The sequence below is a fragment of the Rissa tridactyla genome, chromosome 5 (genome assembly GCF_028500815.1).
Source record: "Rissa tridactyla isolate bRisTri1 chromosome 5, bRisTri1.patW.cur.20221130, whole genome shotgun sequence".
Classification (NCBI taxonomy): domain Eukaryota; kingdom Metazoa; phylum Chordata; class Aves; order Charadriiformes; family Laridae; genus Rissa; species Rissa tridactyla.
The window spans coordinates 51,569,772-51,595,116 of record NC_071470.1 but is presented as its reverse complement, the minus strand read 5'-3'; the positions used below and the strand labels follow the sequence as shown (position 1 = coordinate 51,595,116).

At 37.9% G+C, this 25,345-nt stretch overlaps 1 protein-coding gene across 2 annotated transcripts in view; it reads right to left on the bottom strand.

The window, feature by feature from the left end:
• GRID2 (glutamate ionotropic receptor delta type subunit 2) overlaps positions 1-25,345 on the bottom strand; it is a 763,919-nt gene that overhangs the window by 577,477 nt on the left and 161,097 nt on the right. For both annotated transcript variants that reach the window (XM_054202856.1, XM_054202857.1), the window contains exon 2: positions 22,391-22,546. In XM_054202856.1, the coding sequence (XP_054058831.1) occupies positions 22,391-22,546 (156 nt within the window). The remainder of the gene's footprint in view (positions 1-22,390; positions 22,547-25,345) is intronic.

The following is a 25,345-nucleotide window of genomic DNA, read 5'->3' as shown; positions in this document are numbered from 1 at the left end:
CACATCCCTACTTCACAAACACATACCAGCAACAACATTCTCCTGGAACCATTGACAAATTCCCCTCAGACTATTTCACCACAAGCAGAAAAGGAAGACGCCAGTTTTTACACATCAGTAAAGCCCACATGATCTACCTCTCTCTGCAAAGTTTGTCTGATCAAATAGGATCTCAAATACAACCTAAACCTCATATGGTACCAAAAAAATTACCGTTCAGGGATCAGTTTGTCTAACTCAATATCCATCCGCCTTTGGATGAAAACAAAGACACTATTTGATAATATACAGTAATGCTTTACAGACTTCAGGAGGCATAATTCTTATTCTAGCTAACCACATATAGAGTTAGACAAGATGATCTCAACCAATTTGGCTTTTGCTCTTTAATTGCAGAGAGAGTGATAGGTAGACAGAAAAGGTGGACAAATAGAGTTAACTGAGTCAACAAACATGGAAAGTCCAGAGCAGGCAAGAAAAACCAGAGTCTGGAGGAAAAAGACATGGAACAAGACTGCAGCTCACAGGGACTTGGCACTGAAAGCTCTGCTCAACAACCACAAAGAGGAGCTCGGAAAGCAAGCACAGGAAGCCACGTACAGCAGATACAGGTGTTGCCCAGCACTTCTTCTGTGTGCACGTTTGCTACTGAGATGCCTATAGAGCTGAGGCATCTATCTCTACAATGCTTTGGAAGGATTTCTTGATTTAGCACCACGTCGTGCATACGTCATAGCTCTTTTCTCCCCTTCTCTCTCCCTACAGGGCAATATTAGGGACCTTTCCCATTTTCAGCAGCTCTTTTTATCCTCCAGTGTTTGCCCTGTGCCGCCAGGTATATGTGTACCAAGTTGAATGTAAAGTCTTCCTATGACCGCATAGAGCAATGAATGAAGTGATGAGATGAAAGGAAACAGCAGTTCCTTAAGCGTAGGAGTATCGTGAGGCGAGAAGGTGTCGTAAAATATGTTCTTCTAGTCTAAAACTGTTGCACTGGAAGAGTGAGATAACAGAAAGTTGCCTGCAGTTACATTTAATGATATCCTGAATGTCAGTCATTCACAGAAAGTTGTTATAAATCTCAAGCTTTGGGTTCGGTTCTTTCCCAGAGGTGTGGGGCTTATTCAGTACATGGATCTACAGTGAAAGCACAGGCAGAACTATTCTTCAGATGAGTTCTCATCTCTCACCCTACAATTCCTTATACAACTTAATAAATTACTCTTACTCTATGTTGAACTCGCACAAATTAGTTTCAAAGGTACGTAGGCAAATAACAGTATTGAGCACTTCCACAACTTTCCAGGTATGAAACCCCAGCCTGCTGAATCACACTGTTCTGATCTCCGAGCATCAGTGGGGCAAAACGTACCACCATGGGAAGAGGAGACTATGAACAGTCGGTCTGCCTCCTCTTGGAACCAACCCGTTGTCACATGCTCTGCATCAAAGCCAACAAGTCACATGTCAGTTTCTTGCCTCCTTATCCCACCATGCTTTCTTATTTGCTGATTTGGCCTATTAACATAGTCAAAGTAAAAATCTTAGCTGGAAAAATGGTTTAAAGCACTACTGACATATGACAGAAAGTAATGTCTTAATATATGTACCAAGCATTACAAAAGATTGCTAAGCCTCTTTTTTGCTTCAATCTCACGCTTTATTTATATACATCGTGGTATATAAATACATGCTCACATCTTTAACAAAAGCACTGAAATAAAATATGCAACAAAAAAGACAAGCAATTATTTGGTGTCCAAATTATTTGGATGGCTTCAAGGACAATTCTCGGTAACCACTCTTTACATGGCTCTGTCTACATGTTGTAGTTTTTTAATAATATATAATGTTAAAGCTTCTTGCTTTGAGAGCTTGAAGCCTTACAAATGTTCTACAAAACTGTATTTGCACCTAGACAATTTATCAGAGAGCTCGTTGGTTACAACTGAGCAGAATAATCTCAGGGGAAAAACCTATATCACAAATGAAAAAGCCTGGCTGCCTTTTGCCAAAATACCATGTAGGACTCTGCTGCTTGTTTTAATGACCGTGACGTTCACTAATGCCATTTTTTAAAGCAATGCTTCAGATCCGTAATTATTCTTTCACTATCATGGAATACGAAGTTGGAAAGGACATCAAGGATCATCTGGTCTAACCTTTCTTGGCAAAAGCACAGTCTAGACAAGATGGCCCAGCACCCTGTCCAGATGAATCTTAAAAGTGGTCAGTGACGGTGAATCCAGCACTTCCCTGGGGAGATTATTCCAATGGCTGATTGTTCTCATTGCAGAAAATTTTCCTTTTGTGTCCAATCAGAATCTCCCAAGGAGTAACTTGTACCCACATTATCCCTCATCTTTTCCATGTGACTCCTTGTAAAAAGGGAGTTTCCATTTTCTTTGTAGCCACCCTTTAAATCCTGGAACATAGTGTCATCACCAAACTTCATCAGGATACACTCGATCCCATCATCCAGATCATTTATAAAGATAATAAACAGTGTTGGGCCCAGCATCAGTCTCTGGGGGACCCCTACTTGTGACAGGTTGCCAGCTTGAAAAGAGCTATTTACCCCCACCCTCTAGGTGGGGCCTGGCAGCCAGTTCCCCACCCACCGCACAGACCACTTGTCCAGACCATAACGCGTCAGTTTCTCTTGGAGGAGGCTGTGGGGAACTATGTGGAAACCCTTGGAGAAATCCAGGAAGACAATGTCCACCGCCTGCCCCTCATCAATCAAGCAGATTACTTTATCATAGAAGGTGATCGGGTTTGTCAAATACGATTTGCTTTGGTGAATATGTGGCTTGGTTTTCCCAATCCTACACATTTGACTTGTGATAGGCCCCAGGAGGATCCGTTCCATATAAACACACAAACCCCTTTGCACATGTGTTTAACCATCTCTGTATGGTGCCCTTCAGCCCTCTTGTTGTACAGTTACATTAAAAATAAAAGGCACACTTAAAGCAGCACTGTGTCTATGTCAACCCTGGAGTCAAATTGCCACAATTGTTTCTCTGGGGATTATGTGCTCATTTAGCCAGTGGATGCTCTTCCCAGGCTCCCAGTACTATGCAGGAGTTGGCTGGAGGAAGTTATCACTTGTGTTGTGGAGTTACTTGGTGATGTGTCCTGCTTTTCCTTCACAACCCTACACTGCAGCATACACAAATAAATTACACGCTCTCTGACTGGTCTTCATCTGAAAGCACTAGTTCATCACATAAAAAAATTACAAGTGTCAAATAGCATAAGTGTAATGAAAATCAATTTGCTCTCCCTTGATTTTCTCTTCATGTTTTTGCATAGGTTATTGCACTGTATATGCTGTAATAATACAATTTCCAATGGGCCTTGGTAACTTGTTAGTAGAGAAAAATATATTATACTGTGTGGTAACGTCTTGCAAAGACAAATATTCTTGGGGGAAAGAAAAGGAAAGAGTGATGTGTAGAAGAAATTATAACTAAATAGGCAATAAAAATTATATGATTTTCAAAAAAGACCAGTGACTTAGGAAAACAGCCACAACTGGAGACAACTTTGACTGGAGTTTATTATTAATGTACCTGTAATAATAATTTTAACAATTGCTAGTAGGTGGGATGACACAACAGTACTAATACAATTCCCAATCAATTTTTTCTTCTCCCTCTCTACGTAAATCCAGAGATTAAAAATGATGCTGCAAGACCTGCATTTTATTAGTAGAAAGAATAATTGAAAGAATTTAAGAGCCTGGCAGACAAATTTCTTTGAAGTTTTCTGCTCTAAAGCCAAATACTTGTATTGACTCCGACTCACTACAATGGATAGATGGGTGAACAGGGAGGCCTCTGAGTGCCTTCTTGGCATTTTGCCATTAACTGAACATCAGATGGTAATTAATAACCTTTATCTGAACAATAATTCATACAGGATTAAACTGCCTTACAAATGCTATGGTTTGATGCTGCTGAAATTATCGTGACCTAATTTTAAATCAGTGTTTTCAATGAAATCATCCCCTGACCCATTCTATGTGCATATTTTAGCTTACAAGGGGGTGGTAGGAGGTGCAACAATATTTAATCCGGTGAGTCAGAACACACCCACCTTTTTTTTTGGTGATTCTTATGTCAAATACCTTACAGAGTTAAGCAGCTTAAAAATCTGCCTAACGAAGAAAAAGTTTATGAACAAAATTCCAATCTCCTGCACATTATACAGAACATCTTCGTCAACTTCAGATAGGTAATAATGAGTATATTCATAAGTCTAGCTTCCCAATGCTAAAAAAAACAGTAGGACAAAAATAATGAAGACGATACAGCACTGTAGGAATGGGCAGCAAAGGAATTTTGGTAAAATTCACACACTTCAGGTAAAAATTTTTCTTTGAGACACTTTGGCTGTTTTCATATCCATGTTGTAACTACCAACTTCCCACTTAAAAAATCTTGCATTTCAGGAACGCTTCAAAAGAATTGAAGCTTTGGAGAAAAAAAAAAAAATCAACAGCACAAGATATGCACAAGTCTAGAACTATAAATTGGAATGAAGATGTAGAAGTAGGCTTGGAAGAGGAAAGCATACACAGTGCCTTTGTGGATATGTTGTTCAGTACTAGGACACCAGCTTTGCTGACCTACATCTTTTTAAGCAAATGGAGGCTTACATCTACCACCAATGTTATAAGTAGTACAAAAAAGCAAGCACTCAGCCACATTGAAGAAACACGGTAAAAACAGTACTTAATTCCTTTTTTAAGTGATCTCTATTTTGGTAATCACAGCTTGATAAGACGTAAACAGTACAATTACACACTATTGATAAATAACCTCTTTGGACCAACTTTAATTACTTTGATTAAACAGATTTTTCTATTGAGTTCGCACTTCAGAACATTTATTAGCTGATTGAAAATGTTATCACCTCAGCATCTAATTTGGAGAATTTAGATCCTTTTGCTTGATAAGAATTGTGCCCATCTCTTTAGGTCAGGAACAATGTAGCAAAAGGCATATACTAGCCATCAGAAGTCCCAGGGTGTATTTGTCTTATCTTAGTTGTGGTGTCTTTCATAACACACAACCCACACAGGTAAAAAGTGCTGCATTAGAAGCCCAGGTCCTGCATGCAGACACTGGATTAGGAGACATAAATTTAATTATCACAAACTTTATATACTCCCTTTTAATATGGCCCATTTTTTGTTCCTGCATTTCTCAGGTACATAAGCAATAACTTCAAAATGATAACCTCAACCATTTCTAGTGACAGAAAAATTAAAGGAAGCATCCAGGAGTGTTTAGCATGCCTGGGTAGCCTCTATTCATCCCTTTAGATTTTGTTTCTCCTCCTGCAAACATCTGAAATTAAATGAACAGACAACACTGAGATAGCTGCACAGTTGTAATTCCCTGCTACTTCATGGTGCAGGGTGACAGCTTAATACAGGTAAGCTTTTGACTGGTACGCTTCCTAAAGGCTCTGCAACATTTCCTAGTGAAGCCACTTAGGAGAATCTTAGGATTGCCCTACAACCAATTAAATTACCATGTTCAGCGCTGCTGAAGCTGTTATCCTTCACCTTCAAAAATATTAAAAATGCAAATGAAATATACATTATATTAACTGAATAAAACATGAAGCTCTCTTGCCCTCTTACAATAATGCAGAGCAAGGAGCAAAAAGTGAATCAGGCAATAAACTTGGGCTCATCTATCCTGTATTCAGAGTTTTAGTTGGAATAAACAGATTTAATTTGTTTATACAGCTATTGAAAACAGCCAGAACGCGATGCCACAGGAAGTGGGAGAAGGGAATGAAACAGATTCATGATGCTCAGGGATGTCAAATTCTTGCTGCTCAGGTATGGTGCCTTTCACGTGATAGTAATTATCATCCTGTGAAACATCTCCTCTACCCCATCCCTGGATTTCTCAGCCTCCCACAATATGCATTATGCTAAACGGCACTCTCAGGAGCCTCCAAAACTTGTGAAGTGAATGGCAAATCGTACTAGCTCAGTCTAAAGAACATTTCTCTTTTCTACATGGACATCTGCACTGCATTGTCATGGCCTTGCTTTTCCTGATGGATCTCCATCACACAATGCAGACAGCCCTTGAGAACAGCCCAAAATACTGATGCTGTAAATAAGATAAAAAGGCTGGGCTGCTGGCTGCTGCAAAGAGAGACAGTGGCAAAAAACAGCACTACCATTCATAGAAGGATGCATTTTCAGTATCTGTTTACAACATTTTCTGGAAATAAACTCATTCATCAAGAAGTGTTTTCAAACCAGTAAAGCTAAATGTCCATAATCCAAGAATCCTAAAAGTTACCTTAGGAAATAATTGCTAATATGCTGGTACTAAATTCTAAAATAAAACTTAAAATAGTGAGGGTTTTCTGCAAAACTAAAAATGTTACTATTACAATACTGAAGGAGGGCTACTCAATACCTATAGGCCTCTCACTGTTGTATCAACCATCACAAACAGAAAAATGAAAAATTACAGAAATGATGAAGAATGAGAGAAAAGGCTATAATTAGTACTAATCAGTCTGATAACTGTATAAGGCTGAGATACAGTGCAGGTACACTTATGGGAAAATACACATTTTATAATATATTTTAGAAAATTCCAAAATTCAGTTTTGTATAAACTGCTATTTACCTGAGAGGCAAAACTGCACGAAATGACAACTGTCACTAGAGCAGCTCCTAGTAAGAACACAAGACATTTTTTCTGTAGTGAAATCTTTTATAAGTTACATATTCTGCAGAAAACTAAACGCTATCCAAAACCTCATGTTGTATAGGAACAGTGCCAAACAAAACATTGAAACAAAAGCTAAGAAAACTCTACCTCCAGGAGCACTAAGAAGTTTTCTTCTGCTCCCTCAAGACCCTCTTCTTCCACCTTCTCCAAACGAGATAAGATGTTTACACACATGAGAATATTAGGCAGTAAGAAAACTAGAGCAAAATGTCCTAAAGACTGAATTTTGAATATCTTGAATTCTACCTGCATGGAAATTTGTTCCAAAATAGCTATTCTTAAGTAAATGTCTTCATGGACACTCATAACCAATACTGTCTGCAGACCACAAGAGACCACAAAAAGATCCAATCAGAATTAGATATTCCCTTTTTAATTTATATCCTAGCTTAACACAAATAAATTTCTCTGGGTACCAAGTAACCTTCATCCCACTTTGGCCCACTATAGATTTCTTGTTACTAGTCCATATGACCCCAGCCCTGCAGATCTGTAATGAGGAGGTCTGCCATAGGGACCCCAGCCAAGGAGCTCCTTCCAAATTTAGTGAAGTCCACACACAGTATACTGAAGGACAAACCTCCATTCAACTGTTTCAAGAGGCAACCTGGGAACAGCAAAGGTAGGCCTCATAGAACATTTAAATTTACACTGATATAATTATGCTCTATATAATTCTCTAGCGACAGTCAAGATATGAAACTTTATTATTATATTTAACTTACATGAATCTGGAGATAAAGAAACAATTTAAAAAATAATCAGAGCAAGCTCTAGGAGAGTGGACAGACAAGCTACCAAAAGCAAGCAAACATTTCAAAGTTCACTTTCATCCAAGTGTAACACACAACCTGGGAATCATATTTTACTTTTTCAAAAGTCTGATATTTCCAAAATTGCAATCTATTATACATAGATATATATTCCAGCTGCCAGATGTAATGACTCCACATGACAGATACTTCTGCCAAGTAATTTTTACGCGAGGTAAAGCTTTAGGAAATGTCTATTTTGAATGCTCAAGTTGCTGCTACAAAAAGTTTAATGGAAAAGATTATTGATGTATTTTAAGCTGACATCATATATGTTCTTGTAGCCTTAGTAAGTATAAGAATTTTATCACAAGCTAATATCCTGTACAGACCCACACACATCTCTACCCAAAATTATTCTTTTGTGTCTTTTTCTAATTGCAGTACTTTCTTCCCCATTAATGCATTGCTAGGTATAAATACCAAGAATTTATCCGAATGACTGGTTTGAAGAAATATCCTCAGATTCCTTATATTCCCTGAAAAATGTAAACCCACTCGCTTCTTGCAATGTCACTGGTCAGGCTTTCTGCAGAGTTCAGCAGAGGTTATAGGCATGGGGTTTTACTCAATTCCTATTTTGAAAGCGAGAACTAGAGAATTAGGCTTAAACTCTTCATAACTGTTTGTGATCTACGTACCAATTAAAAAGATATATTCTCCCCCATGGGACATAGCTTTTCAACTCTATTAACAGAATTTGAGAGTCCTCAGTAGAAACTGAGAAAAAGAAAAAAAAAAAAAATCCTGGGTTAGTCAGCAACACTCATGACAAGTAGGTGTATGTCATGTTTTTCTAAAGGTTTCTTTCATTTCCCATTACAAAAGAACCAGATACACAAATGCATTTTAGATTTTGTAATGATATAATTTACTCTTGCTTGATAAACATTTACAATTAAAATAAATTAGTTTAATTTTGCATAAGTTCTTCTGTGCGTCACAACTGTGGTCCTCAGAGGCTGCAATCCTTTCTTTTTCAGGTTCCACAAAGAAACAGAAAGAAATAGTGCAGTGTTTTTTTTTTTTGGTACACAAGAGTGTTCTTCAGCTTTTCTGTAGTCTTTATAGAATACAGCTCTTTACAGAAAAAAGATAACTATTTAGTACTAAAATGTTCTGACTTAATTGAAAAGTCTGTTAACCCCTTCAGTAGCCACATGCACACACCCCAATACTTCTAAAGCTCTCCAACTCTGCAAAGTCTGAATAGCAGTATCTGTGTAAACACACTTATCTTTTGAAATCAAAATGGCCAGCCTAATTCACCTCAAGAAACAGAGCAATTTAAAATGCTGGAGAAAGCGATCATTTCCTAGATAAGAGAACCTTCATTCACTCTGTAATCCTGCAGCTGAGTAGCAAGTAAAGATTTTCCTGTGATGCAGAGATCTCACCAAAAACTGCATTCAAAATCTCTTGCTGGAATGTTTATTTCTCAAAAATATACTTAAATAAGTAATATGAGTCTTGCAACGAATCCACTCCTTCCAAGTAGCTCGATATTACCTTGGAGGTTGCAGAGAAGGAAGTCTTCAAGTCAGTTTTATTGTGCTAGAGTCAACAAACACCTACATATTTGTTTACTTCACTTCTTCTAGAAAGTATTTAAAAAGCCACCATGAACTTTTTGCATTTGCCCTTTGGATAGTTTATCAAAATCTCTAGCATTACTGCAACCGCACTCTAACATGCATGATATTAAGCATGTTGGGAAAGGCAATAACAAATCTTGAAATGCTACTTTCACATTTTTCACATTGTACCAGCCCTCGCTATTTCCTTACGCATCAGTGGCATAGTTCAGCTTGTCAATTTGTGAGAATGAAATCTTCTCTGGAAAAATATGATAGCAGTCTGTCTCGTTTGCTACATTGTTTCTGTTACTTTTTGACAGAACTTTCATAAGTTTCCTATATTTCAGCTACTTCTACTAAGATCGAACACCTCTTTGCATTGTAGAGAAAGAGTTGAACTCTGAAATAAATTCTACGGAAGAGTGGCATCCACCAAGATCTCATGCAGCAAGAAAACTTTGCAAAACACACAAAACACTACTGTAAGGTGATAGCTTCTGTCAATTCCCTTTTGTTTCTATTATTTTCAGCCTTAACTTCGAACGAAATCATTACAACAGGCACATTGTTAAGTCTATGGATTTTTACATGTAATATTTTATTTTTATGTTATATTTTGTCAGAAAGATTTGCTGAACCTGGTGCTTTGAAGCATGAATAACCATGCTGATTTTCAGAGGTAATTTAGAGTCTGGAAATTTGATTCTTTCATAACGTCAGCTGAAGCGGAGTGTTTTTGTTCTAGATTCTTGTATATTCATGTCATAAAAACTAGCCAGGTAAAAACAAGCACTGTCAGAAATAACCAGTGGACAGCCAGAAATAACCAACAGGAATAGACTGGGCAAGCAGAGAGGAGTGGATAGGTCATGGTCATCCATTAAAGAAAAGCTCAAGCAGTTCTCTAGAATTTGTTTGTGGAGGAGAATACTATAGTTTACCAATACAAGAAGCATTCACGTTAAGAAAAACTACTCAAAATTCTGCTTTCCATTATCAAATCAAATGTGAAATCACTTATCCACAGACAGTTTTGAACTCTTTTTTTCTTTTATTTGAACGTAAAACAAATTACTTCTTAATTTTCAGATAAGAAAACAGCATCTGCTGATTCATAGCGGCTTCTAACTTTCCCATAAAGTTAGATTGCAGATGAAATGAATGTCTGAAGAGCAGAAAATCACACAAAGATAGAGGAGAAATGCATGTGAACCAGCAAATCTATTACAGGTATCAACCTAGTTTAGGGACTCGACACAGAAGTCAGAGTTAGAAATTACCCAAGATAACATCTTGGCATGGTCATATACATTTAACAGGTACATTTCATTTAAAAAAAGTGATCTGAGCTTTGGAACTAGTTCTGCTTTAATTCCAAGGAGGAGTTTTAGGATTACAGCACTTGCTAAAAACAAGTGTCTTAACATACGGCCTTTCTTGCTAAATTTATTGAAAGAAGAAGGAACGGAGATTAGCCATACCCAGCCTCAGTTGTTACATTCACAACTGCTTTTTATACGTGGAAACCAATTCTTAAAGAATTTTGATGCTACATAACACATTGCAACCTGTCAAATTATTTTTGATGGCATTTTGTCTGTGAAGGATCAGAACCTACCTCAAGTAAGCCTTACTGACCTAAAGGCTCAGCTAGCGGAAGGTTTAAGCACTTTACAGGAACTATGATTGTTTATCCTCCCTTTTGACACAAAAACCACCTTCACAATAAATTTTAATAATACATTTTCCGGCATGAATTGATAAGGGGTCAAGGGATCCTATGCAGAGAGAAAGAAACAGAAATTCTTTGTGCTATATTGCAATATAAACAACAAAACGTTGATTTCCTCCAAGGCTCTCCAAAGAAGAAGCAGACAGATATTGAAAAAGTAGTATGTTTTATGTTTGTAAAATTGTGAATTGAGTGTGACTCATAGGGACAAGCAATAACTTTGCACAAGGCTTCCCTGGATGCTGACCTTCTTTAAAAGGTTAATCCTTCAAATTATGAAAGTCAATGAAAAAATTGTTCCAACTACAGAATTCCTGTGAACTATCAATATAATGCTGTTACCTGGTATTGAAAGATACAATTTGCCTATTAGGAAAGAAGTTGTTGTTACTAGCAAAAACTAGAAAGAAAAATCTTGCTTCCTGGAAATACAAAAAAAATAAATATTTTTCTGAATCACGGAATCTTCAGAGTTGGAAGGGACCTCTAGAGATCATCTAGTCCAACTCCCCTGCTAGAGCAGGGTTGCCTAAAGCACATCCCTCAGGGCTGCATCCAGGCGGGTCTTGAAAATCTCCAGAGAAGGGGACTCCACAACCTCCCTGGGCAGCCTGTTCCAGTGCTCTGTCACCCTCACCGTAAAGAAGTTTTTCCGTGTATTTGAACGGAACTTCCTATGTTCTAGCTTGTGCCCATTGCCCCTTGTCCTGTCGCTGGGAACCATTGAAAAGAGCCTGGCTCCGTCCTCCTTAAACCCACCCTTTAGATACTTGTAAACATTAACAGGTCCCCCCTCAACCTTCTCTTCTCCAGGCTAAAGAGTCCCAGCTCTTTCAGCCTTTCCTCATAAGGGAGGTGCTCCAGTCCCATAATCATCTTGGTTGCCCTTCGCTGGACTCGCTGGACAGTATGAATGAATAGTCACAAATTTTTTTCAAGATAAAGATAAGGTAGAATGGTACATCTTTTAATGCCATAGGTGAACTAACACAGCAAAGAAAATTACTTAAAAATGTTTTTCTTAAGCTAGGTTTTCAGAGGTTTATTTTACACTCAGTTACTACTATTTTAAATCAAGCTCACTGTGTTTGTCTAACACAGCCAAGTTAGGCAAGGTGCCGCTTGCTTTTATGCTGTGCAGGTATCTCTAGACTCTCTCCCCTTCTCATCAGAGGAAGCAATTTCTACCCCATGATGTGTGGAACTCAATGAGCTAAGCACACAGGAGAGTATGATTTTGGCTCAGCATTTGATCCATCAGTGCCAAATTAAGATGAAACTAAAAATATATAAGATAGATAGAAACTATTGCAAAGGCAAGAAAACCAAGTCAAAGATGTCATCTGCCTTCATCTATACCCATTTACTCCCTTTTCCTTTCTTCTACCAGAGAATTAAGATTAGCAAAGACTTCAGGAAGAAACTCAAATTTCTCCTGTTTCAAGTAGAACTACTAAGCCTTTTTACAAGTGTCTTGACATATCCATCTTTTTGCATCACCTCACACTTCAGATTGCATCCATTAGAGAGCACATTAGCTGTTATATCAAGGCATTTTTTTTATTTACACTTCTTCTGGTAGTCTGAATGGATTTCGTCTTCTCCAAACATTCCTCTTCCCTGTCCAGAGGACAAAGTTTTGACATCCCTTTTCACTGAAACAGCATCTCAGAAATGCAAAAGTCTCTTCTCTTAGGGAAGCTGGCTATTTCTGTATTTGACCAAGTAACGATGGTTTGCTTTCGGCTTCTGGCACCCAACATTACAGCAAAGCAGGTACAAAATTTGGCTGCACCTGGAAGCGAGGATCACACTCCCCTCCCCTGCCCTTTGCAAAGAGCTGGCTATCACAAGGCTTGCCACTGAGCCACAACTTGGTACTAAAGAGACATAACATAACATTTTTCAAAAAGAAAGTAGCTTCTTGCCAGATTCCTTTCCTGCACCAGGTCACAAAGGGATGAGATGAACATAAATTGTTTACCTGTAACAAGAAACTGCAATTTCTGAGTACAGCTCTCTGGTACTTTGTGGTGACCGAGTCAGTACATCATAACCCTCTTGTCATAAAACATAGTGTTAGAAGCAAAACCTCTGTATGCTTTTACTTATTTAGCTGTGTTTTGTGGCCTGGCACTCTAGAAGATTCGTTGTGATTTCAAACTTTTTTCCAAATATCACAGGGCATAGCCATGACCTGCAGCCACATTTTCTGCCTCCAGCAATAGCAGAGGAGCTACAGCCACCTGGTATAGTCATGTGGGCAACCAGAGGTGCAGGATGCAAAAACACTGCTAAGATCTACAAGTTTCTGAAGAAAATATGCCCTTAAAGGAAACAAAATAATGAACCAGCTGCCAAAGAAAATTAAGTCACTGATGTGGGATTGCTTAAGTATATCCCTGCTCAGGAAAGCCTTTAAGCAGGTGCTTAATTTTCACATGCAGTTACGTCCCACGTGTTAGTGCTTTATACCCTTACATAAAGATCCCAAACTCCCTCTTGTGTGTCAGTAACACTTGAGAGGCTCTGCAAGGCTCCGGTGTCTATTCCAAGCTGTGTAAATGGTGCTCAGGGACGTTTTCTGATTACCACCAACACTACCTGTTGCATCTCCCCCGTGAGTGCTCCACTTAATGGCAGCATCCTTCAGAGTGGCTTGGCTCACCTCAATACTCTTTCAGACTACACAATGAAGAATTGCATAAGATTAGATTTTAAGGAAAAAAAAAAAAGTTTCAGAAAGGCCAGTAATCACAGAAGCAAAAGGCAAACCAACAGTCGAACAGAATGAGCACTAAAATCCCACAGCAGACATCCTTTCAAAAAGATAACATGAAAGGTTTTCTGATATGATTAGTGTTTTAATAAAGCACTGCCAAGTTTCAAAATCTGTCCTTGTAGCTGTGCTCTTTTGCTCAGATAATTTTTCAGAAATTGATATTTAGTCAAAATTACTTGGTAGTATACAATATAAAGGGTCTAAGTAACAGGGAACCAGGCTAAAATATAATTAATTTCCCCATCTAAGAGAATGACCTTCATAATTCACTTCAGGCTTCACCTCCAGAGTGTCACGGCTCATTTCCTCATTATCAGAATTAGATTTTAAAACACTACTGTCCTCCATAAAGTACACTTTGTCTCTGATTATATACATAGAGAGGAGTATATTTTAAATTATTTGCGTCACATAAATACCCAATTGCCTCAAATACGGATCAGTGTACTTAGTAAAAATACAGCCTGTCCCCAAAAAGCTAACAGATTACAACAGCAGAAAAAGCTTGTAAGTGAAACAAAAGATATTTGAGAAGGGAAGGAAGAAGAGCAAGGAAGGCTCACAGGGAAGAATTAAATTAAACAATTAATTAATTAAAATAAATTAATTACATTGATTTTTAGGCAAAGACAGATTTAGATGCATAGAGTAAATACTGATCTCTATACAGTCAAATACATATTTGTACCTAAACTGTCAGGTGAAAAAAAAAAAACTTGGTGACTTTCACTTAATTCAAAGAATTTAGCCAGGAAAAGCCAACGCAAAAATCCCAAATTAACATTTTTTTAATGAAGACTCTGTAGAGCAGAAAACCATTGAATGCAGGACTTTGTTGCCTGGTAGTTGCCACAACCTGCTGCAAGTTTGCAGGCTGTGAGGCCTGTCTGGGAATTTACATTTCTGGTTGGACGGTGATGATTGACTGCTGTAGTGATTTTGGTGGACATCGCTTCACAAAAAGACGGGGAGGAAATCTGGATAGGGTATCCATTACTTATTTAAGGAGATTCCTTTGGGGGACTGATAGCCTAGGGTGCTAGCTAAATAATTAGCATCTAGGAATGAAGCATCTCTCATTTGCTTTGTCTCTATACTTCTGTTTGTTAAAATACCCCAAAAGCCTTCAGGCACAGTGGCTTTAAACATTTAAATGTACTACTGATATTATTTAATCACATCACAATTTGTATAGCTCTCTTAAAAGTAATCCACTAGCAGTGTGTCAGAGTACATTAACACAGCAGACTGAAGCACTGTGTTTTATATATGAAAACATATCTTAGGCACTTGTGAACTGCAAGTGGAAATACGCATATTGCAAAATCAGAAATTATTCTTCTGAATTGAACCAGAAATGATTTAATCTGGACTTGAAGTGTAAGTACTGCAGAATATCAGCCTATCTAGCTACTCCTATAGTAATGTAATAAAATTCATTCTGTCCTCCTCAATCAAAGGGCATCACACTTGTCCAGTTATTTATTCAGTTATTTGACTCACCTTTTTAAAAGAGGTAAAGAGGTTAATAGCCTGCCTCACAGTCACATGCTTTTTAAGCAAAAGCCTGGAAAGGAAATTCTTTCAAGCCTATTAAAATTCCTGTCTATCATTTGAAAGTGGAAGCTCTGATAGAAATGTCAAAATCTGCCATAAGATTTAACGTTGAGCCGAACTTTAGCAACTGGCAACGGCAAATGGCATCAGCATTAGGAAAATCACTCGATGTTTTAAAGTCATGAGAAAGCAGAATGAAAAAAAAAAAGACCATAGAAAGGCAATGGGGTAGGTAGTGCAAACTGAAACATCAGTCCTTGGTTTGATGTGTGGTCTTAACGTAAATACCTCCAGATATATAGCTGCACCGGATTGCTGTGATGCGGCACGGTATAGCAGTGGGATGCTACTGGGTTTCCTGGTCACCTGAAGAAAAGTGGTTTCCATAGAAACACTAATATTCTTTCCTTAAACAACAACAAAGACAAGCAGTAGTCATAAAGCGTATGTTCGGTGAGTTTTAGGTACACTGTGGGACAATGTGGATAACAGCAACTAAAAGAAGGCAAGATCTTGCCCTAGCCTGCACTGTAGAAAGCCTCTTTTTTCCTCCTTTGGCTCAGCAATTTGGAAAGCATACCTCAGAAAAGGCTCTTCAACTGCACTAATATCTGTAGCTTAAATTTTTTAGATTTGCCATCTGTGAACACTAAGGACTGCTGGGGTTTGCACCTCTTTTCCTCAAACTGTGTTTCTCACATTGCTTAAACTACGCTAGAGAAATCCATTCTTGATGGACTTTTTTTAAATTTTGTTTTAATTTATTTGGATTTGGGGAGATTTTTTGGAGCTGAAGATAAAGGATTGGTTTTTATCTTTAAGTATCTGAAAGTCTAGTGCAGCTTACAGCTGCCATAATTTGCTTTCAAACTGGAAACAAAGATAATGGTAGTTGTCTTGCAATTGGAGAAAATATTACTACAGAAAGAATTAGTAACTAGAAAACATTGGAGCCCAAAATTCAACGACTTGAGAGTGGTGGAAGTCTTGCAATTACTGTAACTGCTGAAACAGTACGAGGCCTTACTCAAAATAAATCTGATCCCCTTTTACAGTTTGCAGTGTGCTCTGGGTAGATTACTTCCAGGCAAAGGGAGGGCACAATAGCTTTGAAATTGTTGCTGAAAATGTGTTAAATATGCATCCTGCACCTCCTAAACTAAACTTCTATTACACGTCCCTTTTCTAGTGTAGTCTTCCTTTCTCCCTGATTTTCTCCCATGCAACCCCTGTCTTCCCAACTGTCACAATGTTATCACCAGTGTTGTAAAACCTTTTTTCTTAAGCTGCCAACACTTGGACTGCCATGGCGCATTTATGCAAATTGGAGATCTGATTGATTTTGTGGGGTTAGCAGGACTAAAATGAGAACAAAGCCTGTGTAAGAGTACCAGGCTACCTAGCGCTTGGAGAACAGGGCACAGTGCCACCGCTGCTGGTACGTTACATGGATGCACAGGGCATAGGTAATTCAAAAGATTTTTTGCCATATTTTCTCAAGGACTGATGATGCAAGCAATTCGCAGTTGCAGACATTTCCATCAGTTTCTGGTTTTACAACAGAGCTTTACATCACTATTGAAATGCTTCTCCCCCTTAACTTTTTATAGTTCAAAACCCAGTTAAATTTTTTTTTTCCTCCTCAGTATTAGTAATATCATTTCACATCAAAATCCATTTTATTGGGAAATAAGAAACAGGAATGAAATGGAAGGGCAGTGAAGAAGTGCAACCCTGTAAAGGTTTAATCTCAAACCAAACATGTACTGGTTAATAAACAGCTCAAGGAAAGCTGAAAAATTCAAGGAATAAGTGACACAAAGTGAAAGAAAGTTTTGCAGTCCATGAAATCTGTGGATTTAAACAGCTTTCTACAGCAATCAAAGAAACAGGAAAGGACAATCTTATTACATTCATCTAGTCCCAAAGGCCAAAGCAGATGTATCCAACAGGCTGTAATTTCTGACCATAAAACTTTGCTTGAATAAAATCCTGCATGTGACCTTCATACATATCACTGCCCTACAAACCTCGGTTACTCTACAGCTGAATCCCATTTAGTTATGACTCACTGCCTTATTTACTTCACTGATCACAATAAGCTTTCAAAAGCCATTACGAAGGCTTGAGTTGGTGTCTGTAAGCATACTCTGGTGACTAGCCTGAATGACAAAAAGGTTGGTTTAAAAAAAATGAAAACAAACCCCACATATATATGATTGCAATAGGAATACTTGTCAAACAAAGCAGATTTCAAACAGCATCAGTCAAATCTGTTTGTCATGCGTTATAGGTAGCCTATAGAAGAAAACATTGGATTACTATAGAGATATTATTTAAGATAGGTAAAACGTGATACTGTCAAAAAAGGAGGTAGGAGAAAAGCGCAGGATAAAAAACTGTTAGCACCAAATAAAACCAAAATGTTTTCCATGAGGTTTAAAATATTGGCAATGGATCCCCAAGGTCCCTGCACACCTTTGGACGTGGGTCCTACCAAGCTGAGACAGCCCTCCAGATGCTGTGGATGCCTCAAGCACTGCAAACACCCGCAGAGGTTGCTCCATAACTTAGTGTGCAAGTGGAAATGGCAGCAGGGGGGCTGTAGAAACTCTGCTGCCTAAGGAAGCAGATCAGCACGAGTCAAAGTGTTACCACTGGTTCAAGTTACCGAAGGCCCTGCTCCTTCCACTTGCCTTGGAACAGGAATTACGTCAGGCAATATTAGCTGCAACAACGGAAAGCACCTTACGCCAAACATAAGTAATCAGTATTGCAAGAATACGACTTTGTGGAAAATGTTTAGAAGACAAGGAGGGTTTAGAGACTTATTAGCAGTGGATTGAAACAGATATTTAGTATTGTCTACCAAGGTAACTCAGCAGAGAATCCCACAGAAATGCACAGGCTATTGCATATTTCACATTAGCCGTTCAGCAACAATATGATCGTATTATTAATGATAAATTAAGGATGGGAGGAAATAACAGGCTTTGAACCATAAAATTTAGACTTTAATTATTAGTGTATTGAAGTAAGCACAAGAATAATAAAAGTAAGAGAAAGATAAGAGAACACAATAATTTTCTGACAAACGAGAGAAGCAATATATTTATTTCAACCAAATTTCTCACTGAAAGGAAAACACAGTTCATTAAAAAGAAACAGAGAAACATGACTCTATTCAAAATAATTACAGTTTAAGTGTATTGTAGAACTCAAAATCTTTTGCAGGCCTATCCCATCCCTATTTAATTACTGCTGTAAACTGAAGTCTTACAAGAAAGGAAGGAAAGTTTATGCCCATATGTATTATTATTGTTGTCACTAGTATGGATCTGGCATTGTAATTCCTTGTTTTGTAGTGCTAAAATACCGACTTGCTACCATGCAAAAACTGACTATCCCTACTTTCTTTCATTGTCTATACAAGGAAAACTTAAATTCCTGATTCCCTTTGTAGCATCCAACATGGACACAGCATAAAAAAAGCCAGGCACAACATTCTTCCTCTCTCACTCACATAAGCACACAAATATTTCAAGACATCACATAAAAGAGTAACTATTGTGAAGTATTTTGTATTGAAGAAAGTAAGTGAGGAAGGAACATGCCACGTTGGACATTTCCACAGGGGTGTGTCACCGTGACAGATCTCAGCGACCAGGCTGCAAGTGCCATGAGGGCCTGGGATGCACCATCCACATGCCTCAGCCATCCTTCTTGGCCGCTCCCCTGCTCTGCAAACTCTCCCCTATGCCAATCAGGCTGGAGCTACGTACACCTGGCCATGCACCTCGCTGGTCCTTACCCCAACCTACCAACGGGGCTTGCCCTGGACTTGCCTCCCTGCCAACCTCAACCTCACCCCATCCTGATGGGTGCCTGTACCACCCCATGATATTGACATGCAAGCATGAGTCGTACCGTAAGCCGTATGCATCATGCTCACTGCTGGCTCTCTCTGACAGCACATACACCAAAGGGGAGAAAAATTTCCCTAACTTAAAGGAACTCAATTTCACCTCCTATTTCCATGCACTATAACTTGCCTATAAATTGTCCCTGAGGGCACTTCCAGTGATATTAGGGGGCATGCCATTCACAGCTCTTCTAGGATAAAACCACTCAGCTTTGCCATACAGTCTCATTGCTCCAATCAGAACTGTTAATGAGATGCCCTAAGGTACACATGAGAGAAACGTCAGGGCACCATAAAAATTTATAAAAACAGATTCAGAGGGAAGAACCGTAAGTACCACACAACAGATGATCCTCCCAAATTAATTATCTTTACATCCCAAAAATCAATATTAAGTATCTGAGTGTTCCTGTTTCCTTGTTTGGGAATTACTTGCGAATTTTGCTAATAAAATTAAATAAAAGCTAGAAATAATACATGCTGTCCATTAGCAGATCATTATGAAGAACAAATTTGTAAATATCTCCTCTGTACATAATGTCTTGTTTTATCAGATCGTTGCTCATGACTTCTTGCTTTTTGAAATCCAAAATTCTAGGCAACTTTTTAAAGAAGTTTCCCTATTCCACTACAAGGGGCATATTTTAGACAAATGTAGACTAATTTTAAGTTATTATTATGGCTCTAATGCTCTAAATTAACATTTTACTAAACATTAAAATCTCTTCTTTTTAAAGGCTATTCCATAGTTCAGACAAGATGAAAAAATGTCAAAATTATAAAAAAAACAGATACGGTGAATTAAAACAAAGCAAACTTCAGGCAATTTATATAATAAAGAATATAAATAAGTAGAATATAATAATAAATAAACAGTATAATTTTTGCATATTAGGCTCTACCTGATAGGTCGGTGCCTGAGGCCATGGTACATCAGACTCATACCATTGTTGTTATGCTTCCAAGGAAAGGGTCACACTGTCATGGAAATGGAAAGTTTGGGCATACTGAATGCCATGCGCATTTAAGACCATGAGATTTTGCCTCATCCTAGTGTTTCTTATACAAATGGAATACAGAAACAGCCTGAGTATTCCAATGATCTTTCTCTGGTGTTTACTATAGTGCATTTCAGCTAAGTGTTTTTCCAAGGGATAAACCATGAAATATGTGGCAACAGTGCAGAGGTCCTCTTCCCTTCTCCTAATGCTTGTAAAAAATCCAATTAAGAACAGGGAGCAAGAGATATAAAGATGTGGAGGGAAGGAGGAAGGGAGGATAGTGGTGCAAAGTAACTGAAACATTACAGTGCAGCTTATACCTATATTCAGTTACAAAAAATTAAAAGAAAACACAGTAGCTGTGGTAAAATAGTTTGACAAGCAAAATTTCACAGATATATGCATGCAAAAAATGCAATCCTTGTTCTTCACTCAAATTATGCCAAACTAAACACAGGGCACTAAAAAGGTAGTTAACGTGAGGCTTTGCTAGACACGTAGCTGTATTTGACCATGCATTTACAAGAAACAGTTTTTACTGGCAAATACTTTCTTGAACTCAACAATATCACAACAGACATTTCCCCGCAACACAGTGTAATAAAATTTATGTCAAATCTACATTTCAAATACTGACTATACTACAATGTTTTCAAAAATGATAAATGTAACTTTTGCAAAAAATAAGTAATTGAATATTGAAATATCTGGTCATTAACTCCTTTGGAATATTCTACTTTACTAGACACTCCTGCTTTCTTTAAATTAGAAATAATTAAGTTCCTTAAAACATCGTTCTGTGAAATAATTTGCAACTGCTCTTACACAATGATAAAGGAAGTTAATTGCTAAGTGTCAGTGTTAATCAATGTTAATCACAGAACACCACCTAACATTATCCATCCTGGATGAATTGGAATAAAGCTTAAATACTAACAGTGCAGAAAGTAGCTAAAAAAGATTGACCTCAGTTGCCCATTTTCCCCCCTCTAAATTCTAAAGGTATCCGACAGCTTCAGTTTTTATGTTGGTCTTTTAGATTGAAATAGATTGAATTGATTCTTATTGGAATACTTCAAAATCACTTATTTTTCTGCCTCAGTTTTATCAAGCCTAGACTGTAGCGCTTCTCATTACACAGGTCTATCCACTTGTAAAATTTAACAAAACAAAAAACTTCCTAAACTCTCAAAAATTAGGAATATCACTGATAAAAAAAATGTCATATAAGCATTAAAGACCTTTTCAATAACATTGCTTTGTCAGTAGCCCATTGAAGACAAACAGGTATTTCTTTACCTTTGATTTCACAATTATCCGAGCAACTGTTTGCATGTTTGCTGCTTAAATCTCAAGTTCTACCTCAAGTGTCAATACAGAGCAGCCAATAGTGATATAGAAAGTCATCAAAATCTTGTTTTCTTGTTAAGAAAAGTTTAATATATACCTACAATAAACATATTCTGCATCTCAGACAGAAGTTACTGTGCCAGAACAGCAACAAAACCCAAATGCTTAGGAAACAGATTTGAATCCATATTTCTAAAACTGCATATAGCTGTCTTTCCAGACAACTGCTCAGTCACACCAGCGATTTACTAATCCAGCTCAGAGGGATTTCAAATATTGAGTCCTGTTATCATCCTACCACTATCACAGGAACCCAAAGCAACATCCTCATCTCTTGTCCAATAAGTGGAGAATGACAAAGGACGGAGTGAGTACAAAATCATATTGGACACAAGTGGCTTTCTGAGTCACCAGGTTATCTCTAATCCCTCCTATAAAATAGGTAACTTTTTCAGGTGTATGTGCTGAAAAGGTTATCCACACAAAGACCTATGTTTTCCAACTAAGTAAGTGCTGTTAGTTACATGAAATGAAACTGGAAAGTCATATTAAGAAGTCAAAAAGTAAGGACTAATGGTCTGATAAGATCAAAACAGCCTACAAAAGAGGAAAGATGTAAACAAACTTTGTCTGACTTTTCTACCATGTTTCCAGAGCCTCTGCTTACAAAATGGATAAAAGCTAAGTTTATAGCTTGAAGTCACTAGGCCAACACAAACCATAGCAGCTAAATCCCAAATTAAATGCAACATTTGATATTCTATGTAAAAAGAAGCCAACAAAAATTACAAGTGTCTCCTAAAGCCAGGAAGTGATCAGGGTAGTATTTTGCACGTCTCTGCAGAAACAACAGCAGGAAATCTGTTTAGACGTCCTACCTTCTTGAACAGCCTGAAACGGATTGTTGCCATCCACAAATGTCACTGAACACGTGATTTTCTCCGTTTGCAAGATTTCATCATTCTGGTTGAGATCAGCAACTGCCATTCGAAAAACTTCCTCATCTTTTTTGGCAGATTCATCAAAAATTGCCCCTGGGAAAAAAAGAAAAAAAAAAAAACAAGAAAAAAATCACTTTGCACCTTTCGCCCACAGTATCCCAAAGCATTAATCATAACCACTTAAGACATATTTTATGCTATAACATCATCACTTCACTCACTCCTGAAAGGCAGTACTCTCAACACAGAGCCCAGAAGTTACTTCACAATAGGCAGAATTTCTACATTTTGACATAATTTAAGACATAAATTGAAGAGAAGCATTGATTCCAGCTAGAAATATTGGGGTAATCTAGTTAAGCTCAAAACAAATTATCTGTATAGGAACATGGTCAAGAAATGAGAACCAATTACCTTTCCAAAGGTGCCATTTAATACATCAAATGACTGCAACAGGCCAGGATATACGTTTAACATCATGTCTAGTGACAATTAAAAAATATTAAGTTCAAATGAGGTGAGAATAAGCCTACAATAGTAGCAGCACTGGGAAAATGAGTTAGAATTGACAACCACGATCAATAGACAGGTCAGCAGCTGATATAAACTATTTCAGGTCTAATTCCTATTGGATTTGTAAAACAACCACTCCAGCTAACTGTCTCAGTCTTGAAGTCAGTAAATTAAGTTTAAGCAGTTAATTAAAATAATTTCTGCCTTTATAAATCTGACAGAAAGTGACTGTTCTGCCTTTTCCCCCAAAACATTCAAGCAGAGCATTGTAAACAGGAAACCATTAAACTCGGGAGGAGCTGGCAGAGCGCATCCAACCCTTGCACAGCCAGTTCTTCAGGTGTATTGAAAAAGAACTCCAAGGCTAATCCAGAAGTTTTTAGCTTCTTTTGCTTTCTTTAAACTATAGTGTCACTTTTAGCATCACTAATTTCCTATTATTTTACATTTGCTTCTTGTATGAACTAATTATGCAGAGATGGCTCAAATTACACTGTTATCGTCCTATGAAGAATGCTATATTGTTTAAAACCCTCAAATCAGGGCTGTTAGATTTTCAAGCACCTTCAAAGCTTTCATTTCCAGGCAGCAGAATAAAGACACAGAAGGGATGCTTCAAAAACAGACTTTTGAGAACTGTATTAAATCATTATGAAATTTCTTCCATTTTCAGATTTATTTATTCTTAAGTGTCCATTGTCAACACAATAAACTAAGGAACTGTATGTGGTGAGGCAGCCAAAGATAATAGAAAATGCTGATCACCGGTGATTTCAGATAAATACCTGCAATCAGTGTTGAAAAGAACTGAAAAAGATCCATTTACAGGAAACGGCTACTTTAAGAGAAATAAACTTCATACACAGTGTTTATCATGTTTTTTCCACTGACCTCCAATGCTCATGTCCCTGCCAGCACCACTCATCCTACATGAGCGTCATCTCTCCCTACAATCTGACCGCTTTGACTCCAGCATTTTCCCTCCTGAAGCTGCTGCCATCTGGAACAGCTGTTCTTTACTTCTCCACCTCATTCACCTGTCATCTCTGTGCAAATCTCAGCTGAAAACATTCATTTTCTCCTTTGCCCCCGTTTCGATTTCCCTTGTTTTATCTAGCTCCATAAAGCGAAGCCACACATGGCTGAAAATACACATGGTATGCAAGATGCTGCAAACCGTGTCTTCTCTACAAAGATGACTATTTGTGTATCCAGGTAGCATTTAAGGGTACAAAAGACTTTGTCCAGTGATGTACATTAAAACGTGTTTGTTTCTAACCTCACGGAACAGTTCAAATCAGAACCACACACGCTTCATTTTGCGGATGCAGCTATACTGATGATGCTAACATAGCCCAGCAAACATTGTTGATAAACATTTGAAGGTACAATTTTATATGGCTACTAAGTAAGAAGGTTAAAATTAAGAAGGAAAAAAAAAAGTTGGAAAATAATGATAGCAATTAGTCATATTCTATCCCTGTGGAGTAATTCTGTAACAAACACCACATGGGAAGGAAGTGAACACGCACAGGTTTCACGCACACACGCAGGGCAGCTGTTGACTATGTTGGAGAACAGCATGGCAAAACAAAGGCCTTCCAGCCAACGCTGCAGAGTACAGCTTCTTATTCTACAGCTGGGAAATGTCATCTTAAGCCTGGTTTAGTCCCCAGAATAATCCAGGCCATTTATTGAGTAGAGGATACAGAAAAGTCCAAGTTATCAGTGTTCCTTTGCATGTGCCATCACAAAAATCCCCTCAAGCCCCATAGTCCTTCCACTGGGCAGCAGAGAGCTGCTCCCAAGACAGTGCATTCACCAGTCCGGGATCAAGTTTCTCAACAGATGAACCTTCTTGAGAACTTTTCTTGTTTCTTTCATGCACAGATATCCCTAATAAACTCCTATGATTTTTCTCCCATTCCTCAGCCTGACACAAATCCTATTGTTGATGGCACATGGATTTTATAAGGAAGCAGATTAGATGAAACTCCATGCAGCCTTCACAAACGCCACTCTTTCTCGCTGTAGTGCAATTGCTCCAGTTTTGTGCTGACCACTGCTTATTTCATTTATGGCTCCATGTATCACATGCAAATTTAAAAATTTCTCCTCTAACCAATACTCCATCTGACATTTTAAACAAGCTACTTCACCGAATTGAGACATTACCCATGCTGTAGTGTAGGACTATCTCCAGAGGTAAAACAAATAAATATGTAGGCTATTACAAAAAAAGTTGTAACCATAGATCCCACCTGAGAATCCTCGCAGGAATTAGATTGTCTTCCTTCAGAAACTAAGGCCTTATTCATTAGAGTATCTAACTTAGCTACACAAAAGCCTTTTAAGATATAACAAAGATGACACTGTTCC